At 44.7% G+C, this 23,024-nt stretch overlaps 1 protein-coding gene across 3 annotated transcripts in view; it reads right to left on the bottom strand.

The window, feature by feature from the left end:
• rhpn2 (rhophilin, Rho GTPase binding protein 2) overlaps positions 1–23,024 on the bottom strand; it is a 53,022-nt gene that overhangs the window by 5,602 nt on the left and 24,396 nt on the right. For 2 of the 3 annotated variants that reach the window (XM_083793266.1, XM_083793268.1), the window contains exons 4-13: positions 16,419–16,494; positions 13,768–13,845; positions 13,276–13,400; positions 11,110–11,276; positions 8,987–9,174; positions 8,381–8,537; positions 5,950–6,069; positions 5,548–5,742; positions 4,235–4,311; positions 185–331 (exon numbers count right to left, since the gene is read on the bottom strand). In XM_083793266.1, the coding sequence (XP_083649392.1) occupies positions 185–331; positions 4,235–4,311; positions 5,548–5,742; positions 5,950–6,069; positions 8,381–8,537; positions 8,987–9,174; positions 11,110–11,276; positions 13,276–13,400; positions 13,768–13,845; positions 16,419–16,494 (1,330 nt within the window). The remainder of the gene's footprint in view (positions 1–184; positions 332–4,234; positions 4,312–5,547; positions 5,743–5,949; positions 6,070–8,380; positions 8,538–8,986; positions 9,175–11,109; positions 11,277–13,275; positions 13,401–13,767; positions 13,846–16,418; positions 16,495–23,024) is intronic. The other variant, XM_083793267.1, reaches the window with a different exon arrangement.

Below are 23,024 nucleotides of genomic sequence, written 5' to 3'. Positions count from 1 at the left end.
ATGATTGGCCCAAATGTCACCGTCAAAGTCTGGGCAGAATGTACTGTGTTTAGTTAAACAAACACTGTGGTGCACTCTGGACCCACTCTTCAAAACAAAGCTATTTTTACTGAGGGCAAAACACTTGAACCATGGCAAAAGAAGATGGGTGCTTCAAATGTGTGTGCGTGTGTGTATGTCTTACAGCGGCAGGACAGAGGGGGTCCAGTGACACCACCTGAACAGGTGGTTCTCCCCTCAGCGTAAAGCCCAGGTCTCGATCCTGTGGACGGAGTAGGACGGTACGAGGAGCAGTCCAGCGCTGCTTGGCTGAGAAGACAGACAGAGGACCCTGCACACACAAAGACAGGAGATATTGACTGATAAACCGAATAAAAATGCTCAGGGGCCTTTCTGTGTGGAGTTCACATGTTCACCCCGTGTCCCCTAGGGTAGGGTACCCTCACATGTTCACCCCGTGTCCCCTAGGGTAGGGTACCCTCACATGTTCTCCCCGTGTCCCCTAGGGTAGGGTACCCTCACATGTTCTCCCTGTGTCCCCTAGGGTAGGGTACCCTCACATGTTCTCCCCGTGTCCCCTAGGGTATAGTACCCTCACATGTTCTCCCCGTGTCCCCTAGGGTAGGGTACCCTCACATGTTCACCCCGTGTCCCCTAGGGTAGGGTACCCTCACATGTTCTCCCCGTGTCCCATAGGCAAGTTTTTTATTCCTAGGATAGCTCAGGAAAGGAGCGCTCGTTTTACCAAGTTAAGTTGACTAAATCAACTGTAGATTTAGTCGACTAAAATCTTGTGATATTTAGTCGACTGAAACTAGACTAACACTAAAACATTCCAGGTGACTAAAATGTGACTAAACCTGATGGAAAACTATTCAAGGGGAAACTAAAAATCAAAATGTGCTGCCAAAAACAACACTGGCACCCATCTGTTTTGCACACAGAAAATAGATCTGCAAACTCACAACGTGTCGTAACGAACTTGCAGATTGGCTGTCTTGAGTCCACGACATCAGCACCACCAAGTATACGGTGAATCAGACTATATAGTACGTACAGAAAATGCACGTATTCATTTGTATACTTCTATGTGTACAGAAACTATAGTAAAATACACACATCACTTGGTGGAGGTGCTGGGTTCAAAAAGTGACATGGGAAAAGAGAAAGGAACCCTCATCTGCTCCAAAAGGTATATTTATTGACGATGTTTCGAGAAACGTCATCAATAAATGTACCCTCTTTTCCTATACTTCTGTGTTCATTTTTTCAGCAGATTTTGATTTAGTCTCAGTCTTCTGAATAACACACCATTAGTCTTCTGAAATAGTTTACTCCTTGCAACATGTAACTATTTGGAACCATTATTCCCAATGGCAGTTGCAACCCAGATTCGGCACAAACAAGGGACTAAATAATTTTCGCTCCTATGCCACCAAAATGTGGAACGCCCTACCAACAGTCATTAAGACATGTGAATCCCTCGACTCCTTCAAAACCGCTCTCAAAGGGGCACCTACGGACGGCTGCAATTCGAAACTGGCCCCCGTAAAATCGGAAACCCCCCCCCCCCCCCCCTTTCCCCCCCTCACTGTATATGTTTCTTTTCCCTTTTTACCTCCTTTATGATGAATTCCTGTTCCGTTCTTTGGCTATATAGAAGTATCTATTTGTACGTCTCTAAATGTTTTGATAAATTGAACAAGGTGGACCCTCTTGTAAACAAGTGTAATGCTTTGTTGGGTCGTCCACTCACAGTTAACAGTCTTTGTATTGAGTTGTGCTTGAAATGTACTGTAATTCTTCAAACTGTTAATACATATTTCAATCAACCAATCAATAGTTGCATTGGTGTGGTTTGTTTTGTTGCAAGTAGTCTTAGTCGAGTAAATATCAAAGCTATGGCCTAGCTATGGCCTGTGACCTTTAAAACACATCAGACGACTGTAAGTGCTGATATTTGTGTTTGGAGGACAGTGCTGTCTTTGTTCCCGGTAATGAGGGGACATTCTGTCTCCAGTCGCAGAGCGCCTGAATGAAGCCACTGATACAGACTTAGGTGCTATTTACACGAGGATGGTGTTCATAAAAAACGGCAAAATAAAGTATCGTTTGCTGCTGTCATTTAGACGAGAACCGTGTTCACAGGAGGTGAAAACGCAACGAAGTGAAACTACCTCCCAGAGTGGAAATCTTTTAGAACACCGTTTCCTATGGTCTCCGTATAAACAGGCAAAACGGTGGATCCGCAAAACTTGTGACATCGTGGCTTACGTCAGCTCTGGTCGGCTCGCCCCGTGTCCTACGTTTTTACATGGTGTCATAGGCATGCGTCAGTTGCTAGGGGAAACGAACAACAACAACCATGTCGGATAGTCCGGTTTGCTGGAGGTGTGATGAGGACGCGACGTTTGTTTACTTTCTGTGTAGAAGAACGGAAGTAGTTCTACGCATGCGTGACTTATGTCTATGGTTTATATAAGCGCTGCGTCACACGGACCCCACAAGGACACGCGCCACCTAGCGACCTGGCATATATATGCATGCACTTTGTAGCGTGTTCATTCAAGTGTGCGTTCTCATGTAAATGGTCCAAAAAAATGAGAACGCAACGGGACTTTGACGTGTTATATGGAGATGGTCGCCGTCTAAAAGAGGCCTTAGAAGGCTGTTAATCCACCATATCAGATTAGGGTCCCATTCAGTCTCTCACCTTTATCGTTTCATCACTCACCTTTGGAAATAGCATCATTTACAACTAAGCTCTAACTCAAAAGACGTACAGTACACACACACACACACACACACACAGTCACACACACTCACCTTGCATTCACACTAAAGGTGCGTTCAGACTTGGATGGTTAGAGCGGCGCGATTACATACAATGCAAAGACGAGAAGTTACGCGAGCGAGGAGGGGATCTTCCGCGGATTCTGTCGTTCTTCCGGGTTCTTGGAAACGCCCCCAGCCACTGCGTTTAGTTTTTACTGAGGTTAGGTTCAGGTATAGTTACTGAGGTTAGGTTTAGGAATAGTTTTACTGAGGTTAAGGTTAGGGTTAGGGTTAGGTTTAGGTATAGTTTTACTGAGGTTAAGGTTAGGGTTAGGTTTAGGTATAGTTTTACTGAGGTTTAAGGTTAGGTTTAGGTGTAGGCTGTCAATCACAGCGACTGGCCAGTCACAGCGCACCCTCTACGTCACTCTGTACTCAACCCGAGGAAGGAACCATGCTCGCGTTGAGCGAGGGCCGCGAACGGGCGCGGCGCGACCTGACGCAGCACAGAACCAAGTCTACCAAGACCACGTATAATATACTTGAAACATGTCACACACCCACACCCACACACACACACACACACACACACACACACACACACACACACACACACACCCTATAGTTGGAGGTACAAGGGTTGCCCTTGTTTATTAATATCTCACCATAAGATTCCCCACAACATAGAATATATTGTATATACATGGCCCAAAAAAAAAAAAACATTTATTTATTATTTTCTCTAATATATTTCCCCCACAAATACATTTGTATTTTTGGGCCATTTTATTTTTGTAAACGCACAAACAAAGCATACAGCATGTCCTGTGTTGTGAGAGAAGGCAGAGCACCCATGGCTCTGTGTGTGGTTAAGTGTTAGTGCGGCCTCTGTCCCTCTGGCTGACACTTCAGAAAGCTTCACACCGTAACGACCAACGACAAGTGCCAGTATGGACTACTGTATGTACTGTATGGCTTTCTCTGAAGAGTTTGGCTGGGGCTAGAAATGAGTACACAGTACACCCTCTGTACTGGATTTGACTCAAGAGTGTACACATATTTCCAGCCACAGCCACAGTGTCAACATGTGCCAAAGCTTACTGAAGTCTCATCCTTGGTTGATTGTAATTCAGGAAATAAGACACAGGGACACTCTGGGTGTAAAAACAAATGCAAACGTTTAAATTAACGTTTAATTTAAAATCTCAGACAACACAAATCCAGAGCATCCGCCGTGTGTCTTGTTCTGAATAAACCAAGGGAATAATAATGTATGGAATGAACCAAGCATTGGCTATATTCACACAGCGGCCATGTTGCTCCCGTTATCCCATATTTGCGGGTTGGGAAGAAATGCCACCCCCGTTGGGGTGGTGGTAACTTAATAGCAAAATGGCCGCCATGTGAATAAGGTGAATTGTGAATGGAAAGGTTATTAGTACTTTAGTAGCCCACATACCAGCCGGTGGAAAAAGTCGGTCACTTTCACCTTGGTGGCCACAGGTACCTCCAGCTCTGCCCTGTGCTCCGTTTTAGCTGTAGGTGGAGGGAGGGACACAAAGGACACAAAGAAGATGTCATGTCATCTGGTTGCGTTTGTTGCCAAAACACCACTTTGAAATGACCTCTGGTCCGTTCAACAGAGTGTGTTTTACAACGCAACAGTCGTCATGACTCTGTGGTCGGCAAAACAAACAAAAAATAGACGGAAACAGTACTATTAAATTGTATTGAATTAAAGTTCCTGTTTCACATTTCAGAGAGTAGAGAGACAGCACAGGATATGACATTTGTAGATATTTGTCTTTGTTTCATAAAATACCTTGAAGACCCCAACAAGTGCCCTCACTATGCATGCACCTCATGGTGCCACAGCACCTCAAAGGCCCTTAAAACAAGGCTCCAGACTTCCCAAAACAAAACTGGTCAGGCTGCTACTGCCTTACTTCCAGAACCCGCCTCCACCCGCTCTGTCCACCAGAGGGTGCTGAAAACACCGCTCAACTATGCATGCCTCTAGCTCAGTGCTGTCAAGGTCTGACCACCATTTGATGAGATTTAGCACATCAGACCCAAAAACTAAAGAATATTTTGTTATCTTGAATAAGGTTTTCCATGCAATTCCATTCTGTATTGATGTTGGTACCATAGGAGAGATAACAGGCAAACTTTGATCAAAATAACAATTATTCTACATCCTCTAATTGTGTAGATTTCTTGTAAATTAAGTAGTGCAGATGTTTAACGAAAAATTAAGTCTTGAGAGAGTAATGGTTCCATTATAAACTCTCAATCGTTCAATTCTAATAGTGGTCCATTTGGTTACCAACTCTCCACCATTTAGCTGGGGACCACCTGGAAGCCCCTAAAGGACCACTGGTGGTCCCCGGACCACTGCTTTTGTTATTATATTCACTGCCGTCCTGACCGGACTCCCTTTCCTGCTCATACATCATCCAAACAACTGCTGTCTTATTCTATATCATTAAAAAAATCACCAGTCCCGTCTATTGGTTCTCTGTATCGTTCCAATTTGTATCGTTCCAATTTCTTCTCTGTATCGTTTGCGTCCAGCAGGTGGCAGCCATGTCACATACTTCTCTCGTTCCAATTTCACGCATGCGCACACCACTCATGCTCATGATACATGATACATGATACATGATACATGCGGACATTGCTGGATGTAGAAGTGGTTGCACCACTTAAGAATCATTACTAATGCTATTATTAGTAGCATTATCATTCTCATCATCATTTTGCAGAACTCACAGATGATGTCTGGTGCGTCCATGTGGTCGGTGAACTCGTCCTCATAGTCGTGGCGGTTGAACTTGTCCAGGGAGCGCTCGTGACTGGCCTTCAGGATGTCATGAAGCACGTCCAGGCGCCTGAGGTGACGACACAGGCCGTGGATCCTCAGAGCCTCCTCGTGGCCCAGGATGGCCCGGCGCATGTGGGCCTTGCCTGGAGACGAGAGATAACATGTCATACTGTACGTATTCATACCAGAAAGTGGCAAAGAGAAAATAATATGAGGAAAAATATATTTAAAAGTTGGCAAAAATGTCTGTTGTGAAAGTAGGTATTCTATCAAACTTTTAATCTGAGCATACATAAAAGTGATATAGATATTATTTTAAAGTTAGCTAAATAAATGCTAGTTTGTCGTACCGATGCGTCTCCTCTCTTCCCTCCTCTTCAGAATGTCCAGAGGAGAGCATCCTTCAGGCAGACGGTCGTACACCTGAGACAGGCTCTTCTCCTGCGTGTCCTCATCATCACTGGGACCCACTGGGGACAGGGCAGAGATTTATTATTATTATAATGATTATTCACTTTTAACGACTGACATAGAAACATAGCTTTTTCAGAAAACTGTCATTTTCAAACAGACATTTTTTTAATCTGATCTCAGGTCAAAATGGGTTAATGTAGTCTCTTATTAATGCAATCTCCAGTAGAAAACACATGTCCCTGTGTCCTCTCTCTCCAGTAGAAAACACATGTCCCTGTGTCCTCTCTCTCCAGTAGAAAACACATGTCCCTGTGTCCTCTCTCTCCAGTAGAAAACACATGTCCCTGTGTCCTCTCTCTCCAGTAGAAAACACATGTCCCTGTGTCCTCTCTCTCCAGTAGAAAACACATGTCCCTGTGTCCTCTCTCTCCAGTAGAAAACACATGTCCCTGTGTCCTCTCTCTCCAGTAGAAAACACATGTCCCTGTGTCCTCTCTCTCCAGTAGAAAAAACATGTCCCTGTGTCCTCTCTCTCCAGTAGAAAACACATGACCCTGTGTCCTCTCTCTCCAGTAGAAAACACATGTCCCTGTGTCCTCTCTCTCCAGTAGAAAACACATGTCCCTGTGTCCTCTCTCTCCAGTAGAAAACACATGTCCCTGTGTCCTCTCTCTCTCCAGTAGAAAACACATGTCCCTGTGTCCTCTCTCCAGTAGAAAACACATGTCCCTGTGTCCTCTCTCTCCAGTAGAAAACACATGTCCCTGTGTCCTCTCTCTCCAGTAGAAAACACATGTCCCTGTGTCCTCTCTCTCTCCAGTAGAAAACACATGTCCCTGTGTCCTCTCTCTCTCCAGTAGAAAACACATGTCCCTGTGTCCTCTCTCTCTCCAGTAGAAAACACATGTCCCTGTGTCCTCTCTCTCCAGTAGAAAACACATGTCCCTGTGTCCTCTCTCTCCAGTAGAAAACACATGTCCCTGTGTCCTCTCTCTCCAGTAGAAAACACATGTCCCTGTGTCCTCTCTCTCCAGTAGAAAACACATGTCCCTGTGTCCTCTCTCTTCAGCAGAAGTCCTCTCTCTCTCTCCAGTATTATTTCTGTCTCTGGCAGAGGATCCGTGTTGTGGAGAACAATCTCATTCACAGGAATCTGATAATGAGCCGCCAAACATAGAATGGTTTCGCTCCGCTGAGCGCCTTGCCATTCAGCAGGGTCTTACATAACCAACACTCTCTCCATCCATCACCCCCGCCCTCATTTCCACTTCACCCACTCTTTCTCCACCCAACACTCACTCACCCGCATTCCACTTCTGTTTCTGTCTCGCTCCCTCTCTGCTGCCTCCCCTCAGATCTCTCCCTCCCTCCCTCCCTCCCTCCCTCCAGCCCATTAAGGACTTCTCTCTCTACTCACTTCTTGGCTTCTATCTCTGTTGTTTGTTGGTTCAACCGTTAAGGACCTCCCCCTCCCCCCCATCTGAAGTACGCAAGTAGAGGTCTGTGAGTGTTCAAGTTAAAATACCATCCTGATTAGTTGATGCGATACCAGCTTACGGTCTGTCTTCTGAGATACCATTGTTTGTTCTGACTTTTGGGTTCTCCGGGACCATAATCCATTGTTGGGTATGGTCCATCTTATAGTTTCTCTCTTTGGTACCACATTTTACTCTGGGTTATTTTTATTTTTTTTGTGCATCTGTCCTGGGTTATATTGAACCGATTCATTATACCAGTTTTAGTTCTGTTATTTTGTGAGACCATGTAGGAAGGAAGTAGAAGAGCTACTGATGGTCAAGACTAAATTCATCGGAGGTTGGTCTCATGTTGGTTAACAATTTAAAGTGTTTAAGTTTTATACAAATTGTGTAAATCTTTGAATATTACATTCTTTCACAGCGAACATTTTTAACTCAAATCTTTGCTTCTGGGCGTCTATTGGAACAAAGCAGTTTGAGATGGGGGGGGGTCTGCGGGCAAATACAGTACATATCATTCTGGTGGTTCTTGACGTGAAATAGTTTGAGAACCACCGATATCGAAACATGAGTTTTTTTTTTAACCCTTTCAGAACCACTGATATGGAGACATAGGTTTTAACCCTTTCAGAACCACTGATAAACTGTCAGGATTCAGAAGACATTTGTAGACTCAGATCCTCAGGTCTTACTGGGTTACCATTTAGGCCCGACGTCGAAATGTTGAGATTTGAGTTAAAAACGTTATATATTCAAAGATTTGAGGCACACGATTTTTCAAAAATCTTGTAGATCTGCTATTTTTAAATAGCTAAAGCATAACATAATGCTTTAAACACGAAAAAAAGGGGGTTCCCGCCCTAAAACGAGTTAAATAAATAGGTCTTACGTTGGTGGTCCAGCAGGGACGTGGCTACGAAGTAGTGTGCCAGGGAGCGGTAGTGGTTGGTCTTCACCTGGGACATGGTGGACCAGAAGAATGGCACGTTGTCTTTGACCGGTGTCTGGATCATAGACTGGTGGACCTGGTCGTAGGTCTCCGACACCTGAGGACGCACAGAGAGGACATTTAAGATTAGAGACACCGTCCTGTTGCCACCGCAAAGCATCTCGGATCTCTCCTCGTCTCGTTTTCATTTGGATTGAACAGAATCTTTTAACGGTGATGGAAAAACTATACTCCAATTGTTTTACTTAAACTACCAATACTGCAATGCACAGTAGAACTCTGGATTAAGAGTGTCTGCTAAATGCCTGTAAAATTGTAAATCGTAGAACTACAAGTAAAAGTCGATAATTCAAAATGTGGTTAATGTCTGTTATGTTAATGTGACTAAAGTTATCAAATACATTTTGGAAAATGGAAACACAAGTACAAATATAAAAAAAAAAAAATTCAAGTACAGTACTCAAGTAAATGTACACCACTAGTGTACAGTGTACACCACTGTCTTTTAACTTCCTAAAAGAGCTCTAATTAGCCGCAGTGCAACACCTTGGCGGCTTCCTGGGCCATCTTGAGTAGAGAGTAGAAGTGGTTTCTGATGCCGGGCAGAACCAGCTTCTCGAACCGACACTCCTGGGCCTGAGCCAGCATCATCTTGACCAGCATGCTCAGCATGGCGGGACTCATGTCGTAGCTGGGCGTGTGGGTGAACGTCTCCTTCAGCTGGTTCAGGATGCCTGGAGAGAGACAGAGAGGTCACAGGGTCAAAGTTCAGCTGGTTCAGGATGCCTGGCGAGAGACAGAGAGGTCACAGGTCATAGTTTAAAAAAGCACTGGTTCCCAAACACCCATTTGTGGGTAGCGGACACATTCCAGACCAGACCCACAGGAACGCACCCAGGGTGCCGGCCCGGTTCCGGCGAGCCGCCCCGTGTGTCCGAAACGGTTGAGAAATGACAGTTACCGTGTGCCGGTCCCTCTACTGTACTGTACTGTACTGGCACACTCCTCATATATACAGATAATATGTGCGTGTGTGTTTGTGTGTGTGTTAGGTTGTGCACATGTGGTGAAAAACAACCATGCTGTTTTCATGCTCATACCCACCGATCCCTTCAGTGGCATACTTGTTTTAAAACAGAACAGCCTAGCCTTTCAGAGCAAGCTCATGGTCCTTTACGTGTACACTAGTCCTTTACTATCTACACACCGTCATCTAACAAAAGTCCTACACCCTCATACCAACTACTGCTAATGAGCTCATATCTGCACAGAGACGGCAGCCACCATCCCCAGGTCACCATGTCCTCATGTCAGCTAGCAGTGCATCATAGTGGGGTTGAACGAGACTCCCTCTTCTTTTTTATGGCTTATACAGTGAAGTTGGCAGCAGAGCACAGAGCTGTAGACAGCCTAATGACAGACTAGCGCCTCTGTAGTCTCTTCCCAGACTTGATCTGACTATACCAGCTCAGCTCACCTCCTTTCTCTCTTCTTCCTCCTCCTCCTCCTCCTCCTCCTCCTCCTCCTCCTCCTCTCCCAATTCCCTGGCAGGCTTACATGTGGCCCTACAGAACTGTGAGTGTTCATTTGACTCAGAGAGAGTTAAATGAACACTGGGGAGTTCACTGTGTTTAGTGGTACCTGCGTCAAGAGGTGAAACCAAGAATAAAAACATCATGGTTTCTCTCCTGCTCAGTCCGATCGATAGGTTGGTCGGATAGTATGTCATGCCCACTAGCGTTTAAGGGGTATCATCTTCTTTCATGATATCAATTTGAAATCCTACCTGCCACCACCCGTGACATTTGAAACGTGTTAGAAAGTAGTTCCTGTTGTTTGTCTCTGTACTACAGCATAGCTATGGCTGATCCGCTCGAGTTCTCATTATATAGGTTTCTCATACACAGAGCCAACGCTTTCCAATAACAACCCAATTGTTTTATTTAATAGGAGACTAAATTGTGCACAGCTGTGCGCTGGGCAGAGGTATCATTTAAGACTAGACAACACTAGGATCAGCTCTGTACCTTTTTAACAACACTTCTCTGTCAACAGCATAAGAAAACAAACCGGTTCATGTCAATCTCAGATTCTTCGGTTCTGCGCGAGCGCGCACGCACGCACGCACAACAGTACAGTAGTGTTAAGGTGCTGTATTAGAACCAACTGTATTAAAACAACTAGTATTAGATGTTTTAGGCAGTTGTTAGAGTGGTGTAGGTTGCGTGTGGTACAGTACAGTGGTGAGGAAAGTGACTTTGGGTGGTGCTGTATAGTTGAATGAATGCATCATTGCATCATCATTGCAAGACAGTGCTACACATTGAGGCAACGGTCCTTGTTAAAGATGGAACCTCTCTCTCTCTCTCTCTGTCTCTCTCTCTCAGTTCCCAGAACTGACAGCGAGTGCATTCTCACGGTCTCTGTGTAAACAATCCGTCAGTGACAGCAGCAGAGAAACTGGGTTCTTCACACTGCTCATTAAGAGTGTAGTGCTTACAAAAGCTGCTGGGCAATAATATCGATAATTCTTTTGATATCGTGACATGATGAGACACGACATTTTCAGAGATTTTCGACATCGTAATAATGCCATGAGCGTCGTCTTTTCCTGATGTTGATGCATGATGTTCTGTGAACGTCATGCCTCCACAGAAGTGTTCCTGTACCTGCAGCTTTCTGGAAGCACGAGATGGCCTCCTGCAGCCCACTGAGAGTCTGTCTGTCACTGCGGGTACCGATCTGCGTGTACAGAGCTCCCATGTTGAACAGCATGCTGGCCTTCTCTAGAGACAGGTTCTGTTGGCACACCGGGACACCTGTGAACGAGTCATACCTGCACCGCGCGCACGCACACACACACACACACACACACACACACACAGAATATTATTAATGATAAGTATTATAAAATATGAGTAACTACCGGTAATTGACAATTATTTACTATGTAAAGCTCATTGATCCACATTCTATTATTATTATTAAATTATTCATAATTAGGTAATACTAGTAGTATCTAATTATGTTCTAATGTAACTACATTGGCTACATGGAGTAAAGAAAAGATCAGTGTTGGTCAAAAAGAACAATTCCCCCCATAGAGGAATGACAGTGTGTTGGGTCGTACCATGTGGTGTGTGTGACAGTGTGTTGGGTCGTACCATGTGGTGTGTGTGTGACAGTGTGTTGGGTCGTACCATGTGGTGTCAAGTGACAGTGTGTTGGGTCGTACCATGTGGTGTGGGTGTGACAGTGTGTTGGGTCGTACCATGTGGTGTGTGTGTGACAGTGTGTTGGGTCGTACCATGTGGTGTCAAGTGACAGTGTGTTGGGTCGTACCATGTGGTGTGGGTGTGACAGTGTGTTGGGTCGTACCATGTGGTGTCAAGTGACAGTGTGTTGGGTCGTACCATGTGGTGTGTGTGTGACAGTGTGTTGGGTCGTACCATGTGGTGTCAAGTGACAGTGTGTTGGGTCGTACCATGTGGTGTCAAGTGACAGTGTGTTGGGTCGTACCATGTGGTGTGGGTGTGACAGTGTGTTGGGTCGTACCATGTGGTGTGTGTGTGACAGTGTGTTGGGTCGTACCATGTGGTGTCAAGTGACAGTGTGTTGGGTCCATAGACTGTAAAAAGATATGGACAAAGCGTTCGCCGGGTCTGATATGGACGTAAAATGAAGCCAGTCAGTCCTTGTATTGTAAATCGCCATCTTTCTAGATCCGTTTTGGCCCAGCTGGCCATCGGCTGGCCCAGACAACGAGGCGGGACTTCCCCCCTTCTTCTTAGTTGGTTTTTATTTTGACTCGAACGGGGGTGGCTCCAGTTCATAGACTGTAACGGTAGCCACGCCCCACAGAACATACGCGACTTTATGGTCATTGTTTTAATAAATGGGACCATAATTTTCCAAAAAGAATATTATGACATGAGAAATGAGACTTTAAACTAGTGACTGGAAGCAGAAAGTATTCAGTCTAGGTGAAGTTGGGCCCAAATGCATGAACCTCTATGGGGATATGGGTTTTTTTGGGCCCAATGACAGCGCCACAACAGGCCATTATAAGAACTTTCAGGATGTCCCGATTTCCTTAGTGGCTTCACAAAATATCTGTCTGACTGCCCCCCTGGTTGGGTCGTACCATGTGATGTCATGTGACAGTGTGTTGGGTCGTACCATGTGGTGTGTGTGACAGTGTGTTGGGTCGTACCATGTGGTGTGTGTGACAGTGTGTTGGGTCGTAGCATGTGGTGTGTGACAGTGTGTTGGGTCGTACCATGTGGTGTGTGTGACAGTGTGTTGGGTCGTAGCATGTGGTGTGTGACAGTGTGTTGGGTCGTACCATGTGGTGTGTGTGACAGTGTGTTGGGTCGTACCATGTGGTATCTGAGTGTGACAGTGTGTTGGGTCGTACCATGTGGTGTCTGTGTGACAGTGTGTTGGGTTGTACGTTGTGGTGTCTGAGTGTGACAGTGTGTTGGGTCGTACCATGTGGTGTCTGAGTGTGACAGTGTGTTGGGTCGTACCATGTGGTATCTGAGTGTGACAGTGTGTTGGGTCGTACCATGTGGTATCTGAGTGTGACAATGTGTTGGGTCGTACCATGTGGTGTGTGTGACAGTATGTTGGGTTGTACGTTGTGGTGTCTGAGTGTGACAGTGTGTTGGGTCGTACCATGTGGTGTCTGAGTGTGACAGTGTGTTGGGTCGTACCATGTGGTATCTGAGTGTGACAGTGTGTTGGGTCGTACCATGTGGTGTGTGTGTGTGTGTGTGTGACAGTGTGTTGGGTTGTACGTTGTGGTGTGTGTGTGACAGTGTGTTGGGTCGTACCATGTGAAGAAGATTCCAGTCTGGTGGGTGGGAGAAAAGAATCGGCTCTCCAGCAGAGGGAGATGGCTGTAGTATTTAGCCAACAGCTCCACCCCTGCGTCACTGCGGACCGGTGTTCGACAGGACTGAGGAGGACAGAAGGAAAACATTGACCACACCTTATTTAAATATGTTGGGGGAGGGGGGGTCTGATGTAAATAGTAGTAAGCATCTAAAATGTGACATTGTAGAAACTGTAGAGATATATACATTAGGGTTTAAGTGGTAAAGAAGACCTTTTCAGAGGCTAGGACGAAACGTGATTTATTTTAACCACTTTAATAAAGACGGTGTGTTCTCCCCTACAGACTCCACTTTCATATCATATACTGTAACTGCATGCATTTGTATCGTTACAAGCCAAGGCTTTAATGTATTTAATGTCTGTCCTTGATTCAATGTGATGTGTTTGTTGTGTGTATTTTGACTGCTGTATCCCTCCAGTCTCTTTACCTGTCTGAGGTCCATCAGATCAGCAATCTCTTCCTCAAAGCTGGTTCCATCTTCACTGTAGTGCTCAAGGATGAAGTCCTGTTGACAACAAACGCTGAATATCAACACCACACATGATCATACAAAATAACGACACCACAGACTTTAATGTTCACCGTTGGTTGTACATTCTTCTTTGTATTGTTTTGATTTGAACTCCAATAGAAGCCAACTATGTTAGTACCTAAAGACTCGAGTGAAAATTGCATCACACTTTTCAGTTATTGTCAACAAGCAACATGGTCAAATTGTTGAAGTATAAATTGAGTCAGAATGCAGTTGAGATGGAGTTATAGGTGAAATGTCCATTTTAAATCATGACTTCACGTGGCTCTTGTCTTGTAGTATTCGTACTAGTGGTTGCCTGGAAATCAGAAGGTTCCTACTTTGATCCCGGCTCGTCCCGGCATCGTGAGGCAACTGAACCCCTTAACTGCTCCCTGGGCAGTGTTCAATAGCTGCTCCATTAAAGCTTATAGTTAGAATGAGTGACATTTAGATGTCTAGCCGTCCGCAAAATGCACTTAAAGGACAACTTTAGTATTTTTCAACCAAGGTTCATGTTTTAGGTTGTTATTAGAGAAACTAAAAGGTGAGTGTTAATTTTCTTTCATTTGCTGCTTTCTTTTGTTTTGGGGATTTTAGCAGTTTTTGACAGGGGGGCGGGGGCATTCGAGCATGGGGCTAAATATGTATTTTTTTACAAAATATTATGGCGATAAATTATTTTATTATTATAGTCCTAATAAACCCCAAGAAATTACATCTGGCCACAGAAGATCACAGGATCTATTGAATGTGACAAACTGACATATTGAGCCTATACACACAGTATAAGCCTTCCCCCAGTAGGCTACCTTCACATTCAGTAGATCCTGTGATCTTCTGTGGCCAGATGTAATTTCCTGGGGTTTATTAGGACTATAGTAAATAATACAAAGAAAAATCACCATAAAATGTTGTAAAAAAATACATATTTAGCCCCATGCTCGAATGCCCCCGCCCCCCTGTCAAAAAGAGCTAAAATCCCTAAAACGAAAGAAAGCAGCAAATGAAAAGAAATTAAGACTCATCTTTTACTTTCTCTAATAACAACCTAGAACATGAACCTTGGTTGAAAAAAACTAAAGTTGTCCTTTAAGAGCAGTGTGTCCTTATTAGCCGTGTTGTGCTATCAAGTAATCACTTCCCTTTCATTGCAACGCGTGTGGAGACTACAGCAGCACATGATCTGATAAATAAAGCCTGAAATGTGACCCGGAGGTGGTGTGTGGCGGGCTGAAAGCCAGACACAGGTAGCAGTACACCCGGTCATTAGACTGAGAGGTGATTACAGATGCAGAGCAGGGTGAACCTAAAGCCCTGCGGTCATGAGGAAGCAGGGGAGCACAGGCTCCTGTCCACGTTTTCCCCCGCCAACGCACTGCGGCTCCTTGTGTGTGTGTGCTTTGCTTCCTTCAGGCTGTGTTGCCATGTCTGCTTATTGTAAGCAACCTTTGACTTGTTTTTTTTGTAAATAAATTGTTGCTGGTTGATGTTTTTTGGGGGCTCGATTAATCTGAAGTGTATAGTAGTTGCTTCCTAATGTTGTTTAAACATTGTTGTTGTGGTTCTCACATTTCCTCACATCAAGGAACCCAAGATTAATATGTAATTGTCCACAGACACCCATCTGAACATTTTGTGCCTTTTCTTTTACGTTTTAAAAATATTCAAAATATTTCGATTTATTCTCAATGTGTTTTTAAACAACCTCACAATGTGTGAGCAATCTACAAGCTGTGAGCTTGTAGATCAGGCATTTTCATCTGTGCTTGTTTTCATAGACCTGGCCATTGTTTCTCTTGCAAAACTGGCAACACAGCAAGAGAAACGTGTACCAGTACATCACCAAGAGGGGGGCGGTGTCTGAAAAGCTAGCGGCGCCATTCTCGTTGGCTTTAAACTCTAGCCCACATCACTCAGAATAGAGTGACGGCGGTATGTTTTTGTAAATATTGAGCTCGTTCATGGCGACAACATAGTGAACCAACACCAGAATGGATAGAAAGAACGTCGGGCCCAAATACAAGGACAAGGAAATTGTCGTGAACGAACACGGCTGTGCTTAGATACTTTTAGTAAACTCGTCAATCTGGATTCCTTGATGCCGTCTCCATGCTGGAAAGCTGAAAAAACGAATTCCGTTTTCTGGCCCGTGACGCATATGTTGACGCCCCCTCAAGGACATTGTGGTACGCTCTATACAACCTACATGGTGTCATTACCTGAAGAGACCTCTGACTGTAATGTAATGACTGTAGTGTCTTGATTTATGACCATGCGAGGCCAGTTTCAGTCCGTAATAAAATGTGACCTACATTCAGTCGCATATTACACCGCCGTAAAATTCCGAAATCTGACCTACACAATAAAATAAAACACACACTTTGATGTAGTTACGCCGCCTATTGTTTCTGGAGAAATAGTGAGGGTAAAAATAATGAGTGATTTTTTTTTTTTTGGAAACAATGAAATGTTATGTTAAGGGGAGGCGTTTTCCCTGATGGCACAGCCAAGTGGAATGGCCAGCGTCAACACACAGACCTCAGTATGACGTCCTCAGACCCTACCTTGAATGGAACCGAGAAGTCCACGTCTTTCGTCTCCTTCAGCCCCAAAGGAATGAGGGGAATATTGGCCGTTTCCCTGGGAAAACATCAAAGAAAAAAACTCAGATGAGCCAATGAGTGACGCTGCCGTACAGAGACGGCACTAACAGTCTCTCCTACAGAGGCACATACAGTAGGTCTGTCTGTCCACGTCCAACAGTAAGTCACCAGTAAGTTCATAAGTGAAAAAGAGAACTTTGACTTAAAATGTATTAGTACGGATGTGCAGAGTATTATTGTTGGTATGATTTTATTCCCCCGATATGAAATCTTAAACCTTAGCCATGGCCTTATTATGCATTTTAAAGTATAACTAGAAAGATGCAATCCTACGGAATTGCGAGTGTGGTTACCTATCTCTATAGGAATATCTTTCAGTTAGAAGAGTTGCGTTGGGTATGTCACCGTATACTGTCCAATCAGATGAGGGTATGTCACCGTATACTGTCCAATCAGATGAGGGTATGTCACCGTATACTGTCCAATCAGATGAGTGCAAAGCACACAAACGCCTTGAGACGAGTTCTGAATTGCTGGCCAATCGGAGGGGAGAATAGAGTTATTGCACGATTGAAACGCTTTAAAACGTTTTCAACGGTCTACGCGCTGAAGTGCAATAACGATAGTCTGCTTGCCTATAGGCAACCACACTAATGACAATAGTTACTGCCGTTTGTATTATTGGTACTAGAGCTGATAAATGACAAACTGTGGATAAAAGGAGAACTCCTTTTGACAACACCACAAGGCTCCACACGTGTTCTACATACGTCATAATAAGGGCAATCTACAGTAAATAGATCATCAGGTACACCTTGGTCAAACAAACACCAGAGGAAGTTTACACTTAGACTTAGTCAATCTTTAGTTTGGATTAAGGGAGTGGACTTTCTGCATTATTCACATAATGTCATACAGTATGTTAAAATCACACACGTGTGAACTGAGTGGTGCAATTCCCCCCCCCCCCCCCCCCCCCCCTCTCTCTCTCTCTCTCTCTCTCTCTCTCTCTCTCTCTCATTAGAGACGCAGCACCTACCCTCTCTCTGTTTCTGGCGCCCCCTACTGGTATAAATAAGTCACATACTCGTGCTCATAGTTACAGGTACACAGGTACACGGACATTGCAAGCTGGATGTAGGAGTGGTTGCACCACTCAAAAATAGGAAGTCTACAAGCTCACAACACATTTTTACTATTTAAAAAAAAATTACTTTAAAAATAGTTTAAATAGCTGATCTACAAGCTCACAACATGTATATGTAGATCGGCTAGTTGAACTATGAACCTTTGTGTAGAGGGACCCCTGGGGGTCAACAAAATATATAAGGGTAAAGACAAGTGGTAAAGAAGCCTTTTCAGAACATTAACACTGTGAGGTTTAGGGTTCAATTTCCTGAGTAAATCAGTGGGTATAGCAAGGCACTAACACTAGATTAGGGGATCTTTTCCCACAGGACCACCCATAGTGTGTGTGTTAGACAGAGAGACAGAGACAGAGAGACAGAGACAGAGAGAGAGAGAGAGAAAGAGACAGAGAGAGACAGAGACAGACAATTATACAAATATACAGTCTATAATAATATTATTATAATATTATTAACCACTTATAAGCACTGAATATAGTAAATCATATTACAAATATCGATAATAGCCAAGCGCTTATAGATCTGCTATTTTCACCTATTTGACATTATTTAAAAATAGGGACGCGAGCTTCAAAGTGCTTCATGCAACCACCCTTCCGGTTAGCCCACACATTCCCAGCCTCCCTCATTAGCTTCCGTCATTAGAAGACCGGCCTCTGCTCCTTCTACCTGTTTCTGTAAACATCAAACAGAGCTCTGGCACCATAAAACCTCTGCCACGGCGACTCTCCACATGAATGGCCTTTCTAGGATCACATTAATAATGTCTGACCGATGGCTGGTAGGCCTGCTTAGTGCTTTGGCTACACACAAAAAGTTCTCCTTCAGTTGAAAACACAATATTGTAAAAGGACACATAGAATACTTTATTTATCCCAAAGGGCACATGATTTTGCAACACTTACAGTCCACACAAAAAAAAGACTCGCATGCAAGGGAGTACCGTAATAATGCCCAATTTGGATGTATGCTGTATCGTGCACCTACTGTAATATCTTCTAAAGATCTACAAGGCGCACACAATCTAAATCTGCCTTTACACGTCAATATGACGTAAATGACACACGTAAATTCATTGTCGATGGCGTTTACAAAACAAACATTGAACTAAAGACAAACATTAAACCTGTATATAGGATAATACAAATAGCACACACACACATAAAAGAATAAAAATACATTAAGTAAACGTTTTGTTATAGTTCAAATAAATAACCAAGTTCAAAGAATGTAACAGACTTAAAATGACTACAATACTGTCAGCATTTAATAATAGCCTGATAATGGAAGGAATGTAGGACTTAGTGCAGCTCTTTGTTCTCCCAAGAGGAACATTAATATTAAAATGCCAGCCTGAAGGCACCGCAGTCGATTCACTGGTCTGTGTGTGACGTGTACGTACGTCTGTAATGCACCTAACTCGAGAACCGTTCGTCCCACAGACTTCAAATTCCACACACGCGTTCCACACCATCCCACAGGGAGTGCAGTGCCCGGTGTCGTTCCACACCATCCCACAGGGAGTGCAGTGCCCGGTATCGTTCCACACCATCCCACAGGTAGTGCAGTGCCCGGTATCGTTCCACACCATCCCACAGGGAGTGCAGTGCCCGGTGTCGTTCCACACCATCCCACAGGGAGTGCAGTGCCCGGTATCGTTCCACACCATCCCACAGGGAGTGCAGTGCCCGGTGTCGTTCCACACCATCCCACAGGGAGTGCAGTGCCCGGTGTCGTTCCACACCATCCCACAGGGAGTGCAATGCCTGGTGTCGAGTCCGTCGGATAGCCGGTTGTCCAGAACCAGCACAAAAGCCTCTGCCCGGGCTCTGGAACTGATCACCCCTATATCTCCATATATGGAGCTGGCCTGTTCTGACATCACAATGATTGTTCTGACATCTGCATTGACTCCATATATGGGCATAAAAGGGACGCAGGCATAATAACTGGGTGGGGCATTTCCAACTTGCATCGTTCCAAGTAGGCCAGTGCCAAAAAGGGCACCGCTGTAGCCAACATTGCCAGCCTGAGTCAATTCAGTGGACACAACGTTACTGATGGATGAGCTCTGACGATTGTACCGCGGCTGCATGTACACTACTCTAAGTAACTCACGATAAATGTGCTAATTTACTGATTAACATATTGACGTATGTAGAAGTTCCAAAATTGCTCCAGTGCCTTCTTTTTTGCATGTAACATATTGACTTGATTGAACATTATGAAAAATACATTTCTCTCGCATTCAGATTGTGCTCTTCGTCAAGACAAGCTATATTCAACGGCCCATAAAAAGAACCGATGGTCGCGTTTACAAAATGTATTTTTTACGGGTGAATGCGCGAGTGAGTGAGAGGGAAAGTGAGAGAGACAAAGACAGACATAAAGCAGGTCTGGTTTCTTATCACAGCCTCAGCAGAGGAATTACCACCTGACCTGTCCTACAGGCTTCTGGTTCTAGACATGCTCCACACCCTTCCTCCCTCCTCCCTCCCTCCTCCTCCTCCTCTTACACGCACCTCCTCCTGCCTAAAACAGAACGGACTGGACGATCCAAACGGCCTTCACAACAAGACATAAGATATCCTCTTGGTTCTCACTAGGAGTGACCAACGCAGAATGCACCAGAACAATGATTGCTAACAAATACAAATACTTTTGTCATAATATGACGGCATCTTGTGCAGACAAAAGCAAAAACGTGATATTTTGCAGGAGCGGGTGAATGTTACTCTTTTATCGCTGGAGAAGAAAAGCACACACACACACACACACACAGTGTTCAAACACAACGTTCCTCCTCGAAATAAATAATGCCTGACGCAGAGATATCCCAGCATTCCTCTGTGAGCCAGAGCACTGACTCATTCATTAGAAAGACAGAGGGGGGGGGGGGGGGGAGGAGAGAGAGAGAGAGAGAGAGAGAGAGAGAGAGAGAGAGAGAGAGAGAGAGAGAGAGACAGAGACAGAGAGAAGGGGGAGAGAGAGTGGGAAAGCTAGCGAGTGAGAGAGACAAAACAGAAAGAAGCACGCACTGTACAGGCACTGTACAGGCACTGTACACGCACTGTACACGCAGGTGAGAGTGTTCTGTCCTTATCTCCAGGGGCAAGAGGGAATGTGAGGTCACATGCACGTCTCACACACACCTACTGCAGGAATGTTAAAACCCATAGCATGCACGCGCACGCACACACACACACACACACACACACACACACGCGAAGGTCAAAGTGTGTGGTGGGTCACCATGGCTACAACCCTGCATATAAGCACCTTCCATTGTAAACAAGAAAAACTCACGGTGGGTAAATATCACCTGTGTGAAGAGTAGATGCTAAAACCATTACGCACGCAAAGCATTCATTACAGTTGTCCATCAGAGTATTTGAGGTTATGTTTTGGTATTTTGGACATAAATTGTCCAACAGCATTTGCAAATTGAGAAAGCCAAAGCCAATTTGCTTTATAACCATTTGATAAAACTTCAAAACTGCCAGAGAACATTTGTAATAATCACATTCTTTGGCCAAAATATGCTTCAGCAGAATTCAACTTATTTCGGCAAAGCAGGTAATATAAGAAAAGAGGATCAGAACTATTCAGTGGTATGCATTTTAGTGGTTATGGTGCGCCTTTTGTGCACTATCCGTTTGTAACTCTTGAGAGTTGGGGTCCATTTGTTCACTCTCAGTTAAAATAACACTAATGACTTTTACTGCAGTTTGCGGACGCTTTTATAAATGCAACACTTTTTTCTTATTTTTTTTTAGAAAACAGGCCTATGACACCTTCACTGCTGCTGTGTCACACAAAAGACACGTTTCTGGTACGCATTACCTCACGGCTCAACCAGCTGGTTCTAGTTTGGGCGAGAAATACCTTCAGAAACGCAATCCATTGTGAGCAGGGCGAAGAAGAGGGACAGGAGACAGGGGAGAAGGGAGGGAAGACGGGCAGGAAAGAATGGTGAGGGGGGGAGAATCTTTTGTTCCCTGGCTGACTTTGTGTCGAGCTAGAGTTTCGAACGGTGACAGAGGGACAGGGCACAAGAGGTTTTGTTGAGGAGGAGGAGGAAGAGGAGTGTTGTGACACTGTAAAATCCTGAGTGTTGCCCTCTGGGAGATACAAATGGATGAAAAAATACAAAATCCGGCAGCTGAGAGGGACATGGTGACAAGTGAAGAGAGGGACAGAGGCTGCAGAAGTATAGGCGGTTTCTGTCGGGACCTGATCCAGACCAGACTGAGACATGTACAGTACATTACACTACTGTATATACTGTATGTGATGGGTTCAAGTGTCTTGAGTCATGGGAACAGATTCTCTTCCCAGTAATTATCTAAATTCAGCCTCTGTGTGTCTCAGAGATACACCTGGACACACACACACACACACACACACACAAGAGGAGGAGACGGTTGCCCTGAGGTCAGATAATATGACCTATAACCTGCCTATCACCCATGTGAATCGTTAGCTAGATGGAAGAAACCATTGGCTTCTCTCAACTGATGATTTGCCATTGAGCAAGGCAACCAACCTTTGGCCAACAGTAGAAGACTGTGGTTGTACGGGCAATTCCCTGGTCTTACTGTTAAAGTGTGTAAATTGTCTCAGCTATGTCTCAGCAGGCAGCGTGTTACTTTGAAAGACCATTTTGTTCAGCAAAGTTTAAAAGTTAAAAAAAAGGAAAAAGAAAAGAAAAAAGTATTAAAAAAAAAAGAAAAAAAAAAAAGACTTGCACTAATCTATAAAGGCTTTCCCTGGTGGCAATGTGACCTGCTGTTTGATGATGTTGTGGATTTTATGTCACTTGTAAGCTGCTTTTCATCTGATTTTAAAGGATTAACAGGCCAAAGTTAATAACAAAACTGCTGCTTCTGGGGGGGGGGGGGGGGGGACCAAACTAAAACCGCTCGCTTATTACACCACTCTCTTGGCTCCAAATGAAGGAACCCCAACCTGCTCACGGACCGTAAGGCTCCAAATGAAGGAACCCTAACCTGCTCACGGACCGTAAGGCTCCAAATGAAGGAACCCCAACCTGCTCACAGACCGTAAGGCTCCAAATGAAGGAACCCCAACCTGCTCACAGACCGTAAGGCTCCAAATGAAGGAACCCCAACCTGCTCACGGACCGTAAGGCTCCAAATGAAGGAACCCCAACCTGCTCACGGACCGTAAGGCTCCAAATGAAGGAACCCCAACCTGCTCACGGACCGTAAGGCTCCAAATGAAGGAACCCCAACCTGCTCACGGACCGTAAGGCTCCAAATGAAGGAACCCCAACCTGCTCACAGACCGTAAGGCTCCAAATTAAGGAACCCCAACCTGCTCACGGACCGTAAGGCTCCAAATGAAGGAACCTCAACCTGCTCACGGACCGTAAGGCTCCAAATGAAGGAACCCCAAC

Source organism: Protomyctophum parallelum (genome assembly GCF_964188405.1).
Source record: "Protomyctophum parallelum genome assembly, chromosome: 2".
NCBI classification, from domain to species: domain Eukaryota; kingdom Metazoa; phylum Chordata; class Actinopteri; order Myctophiformes; family Myctophidae; genus Protomyctophum; species Protomyctophum parallelum.
This window is presented reverse-complemented; position numbering and strand designations above follow the sequence as displayed.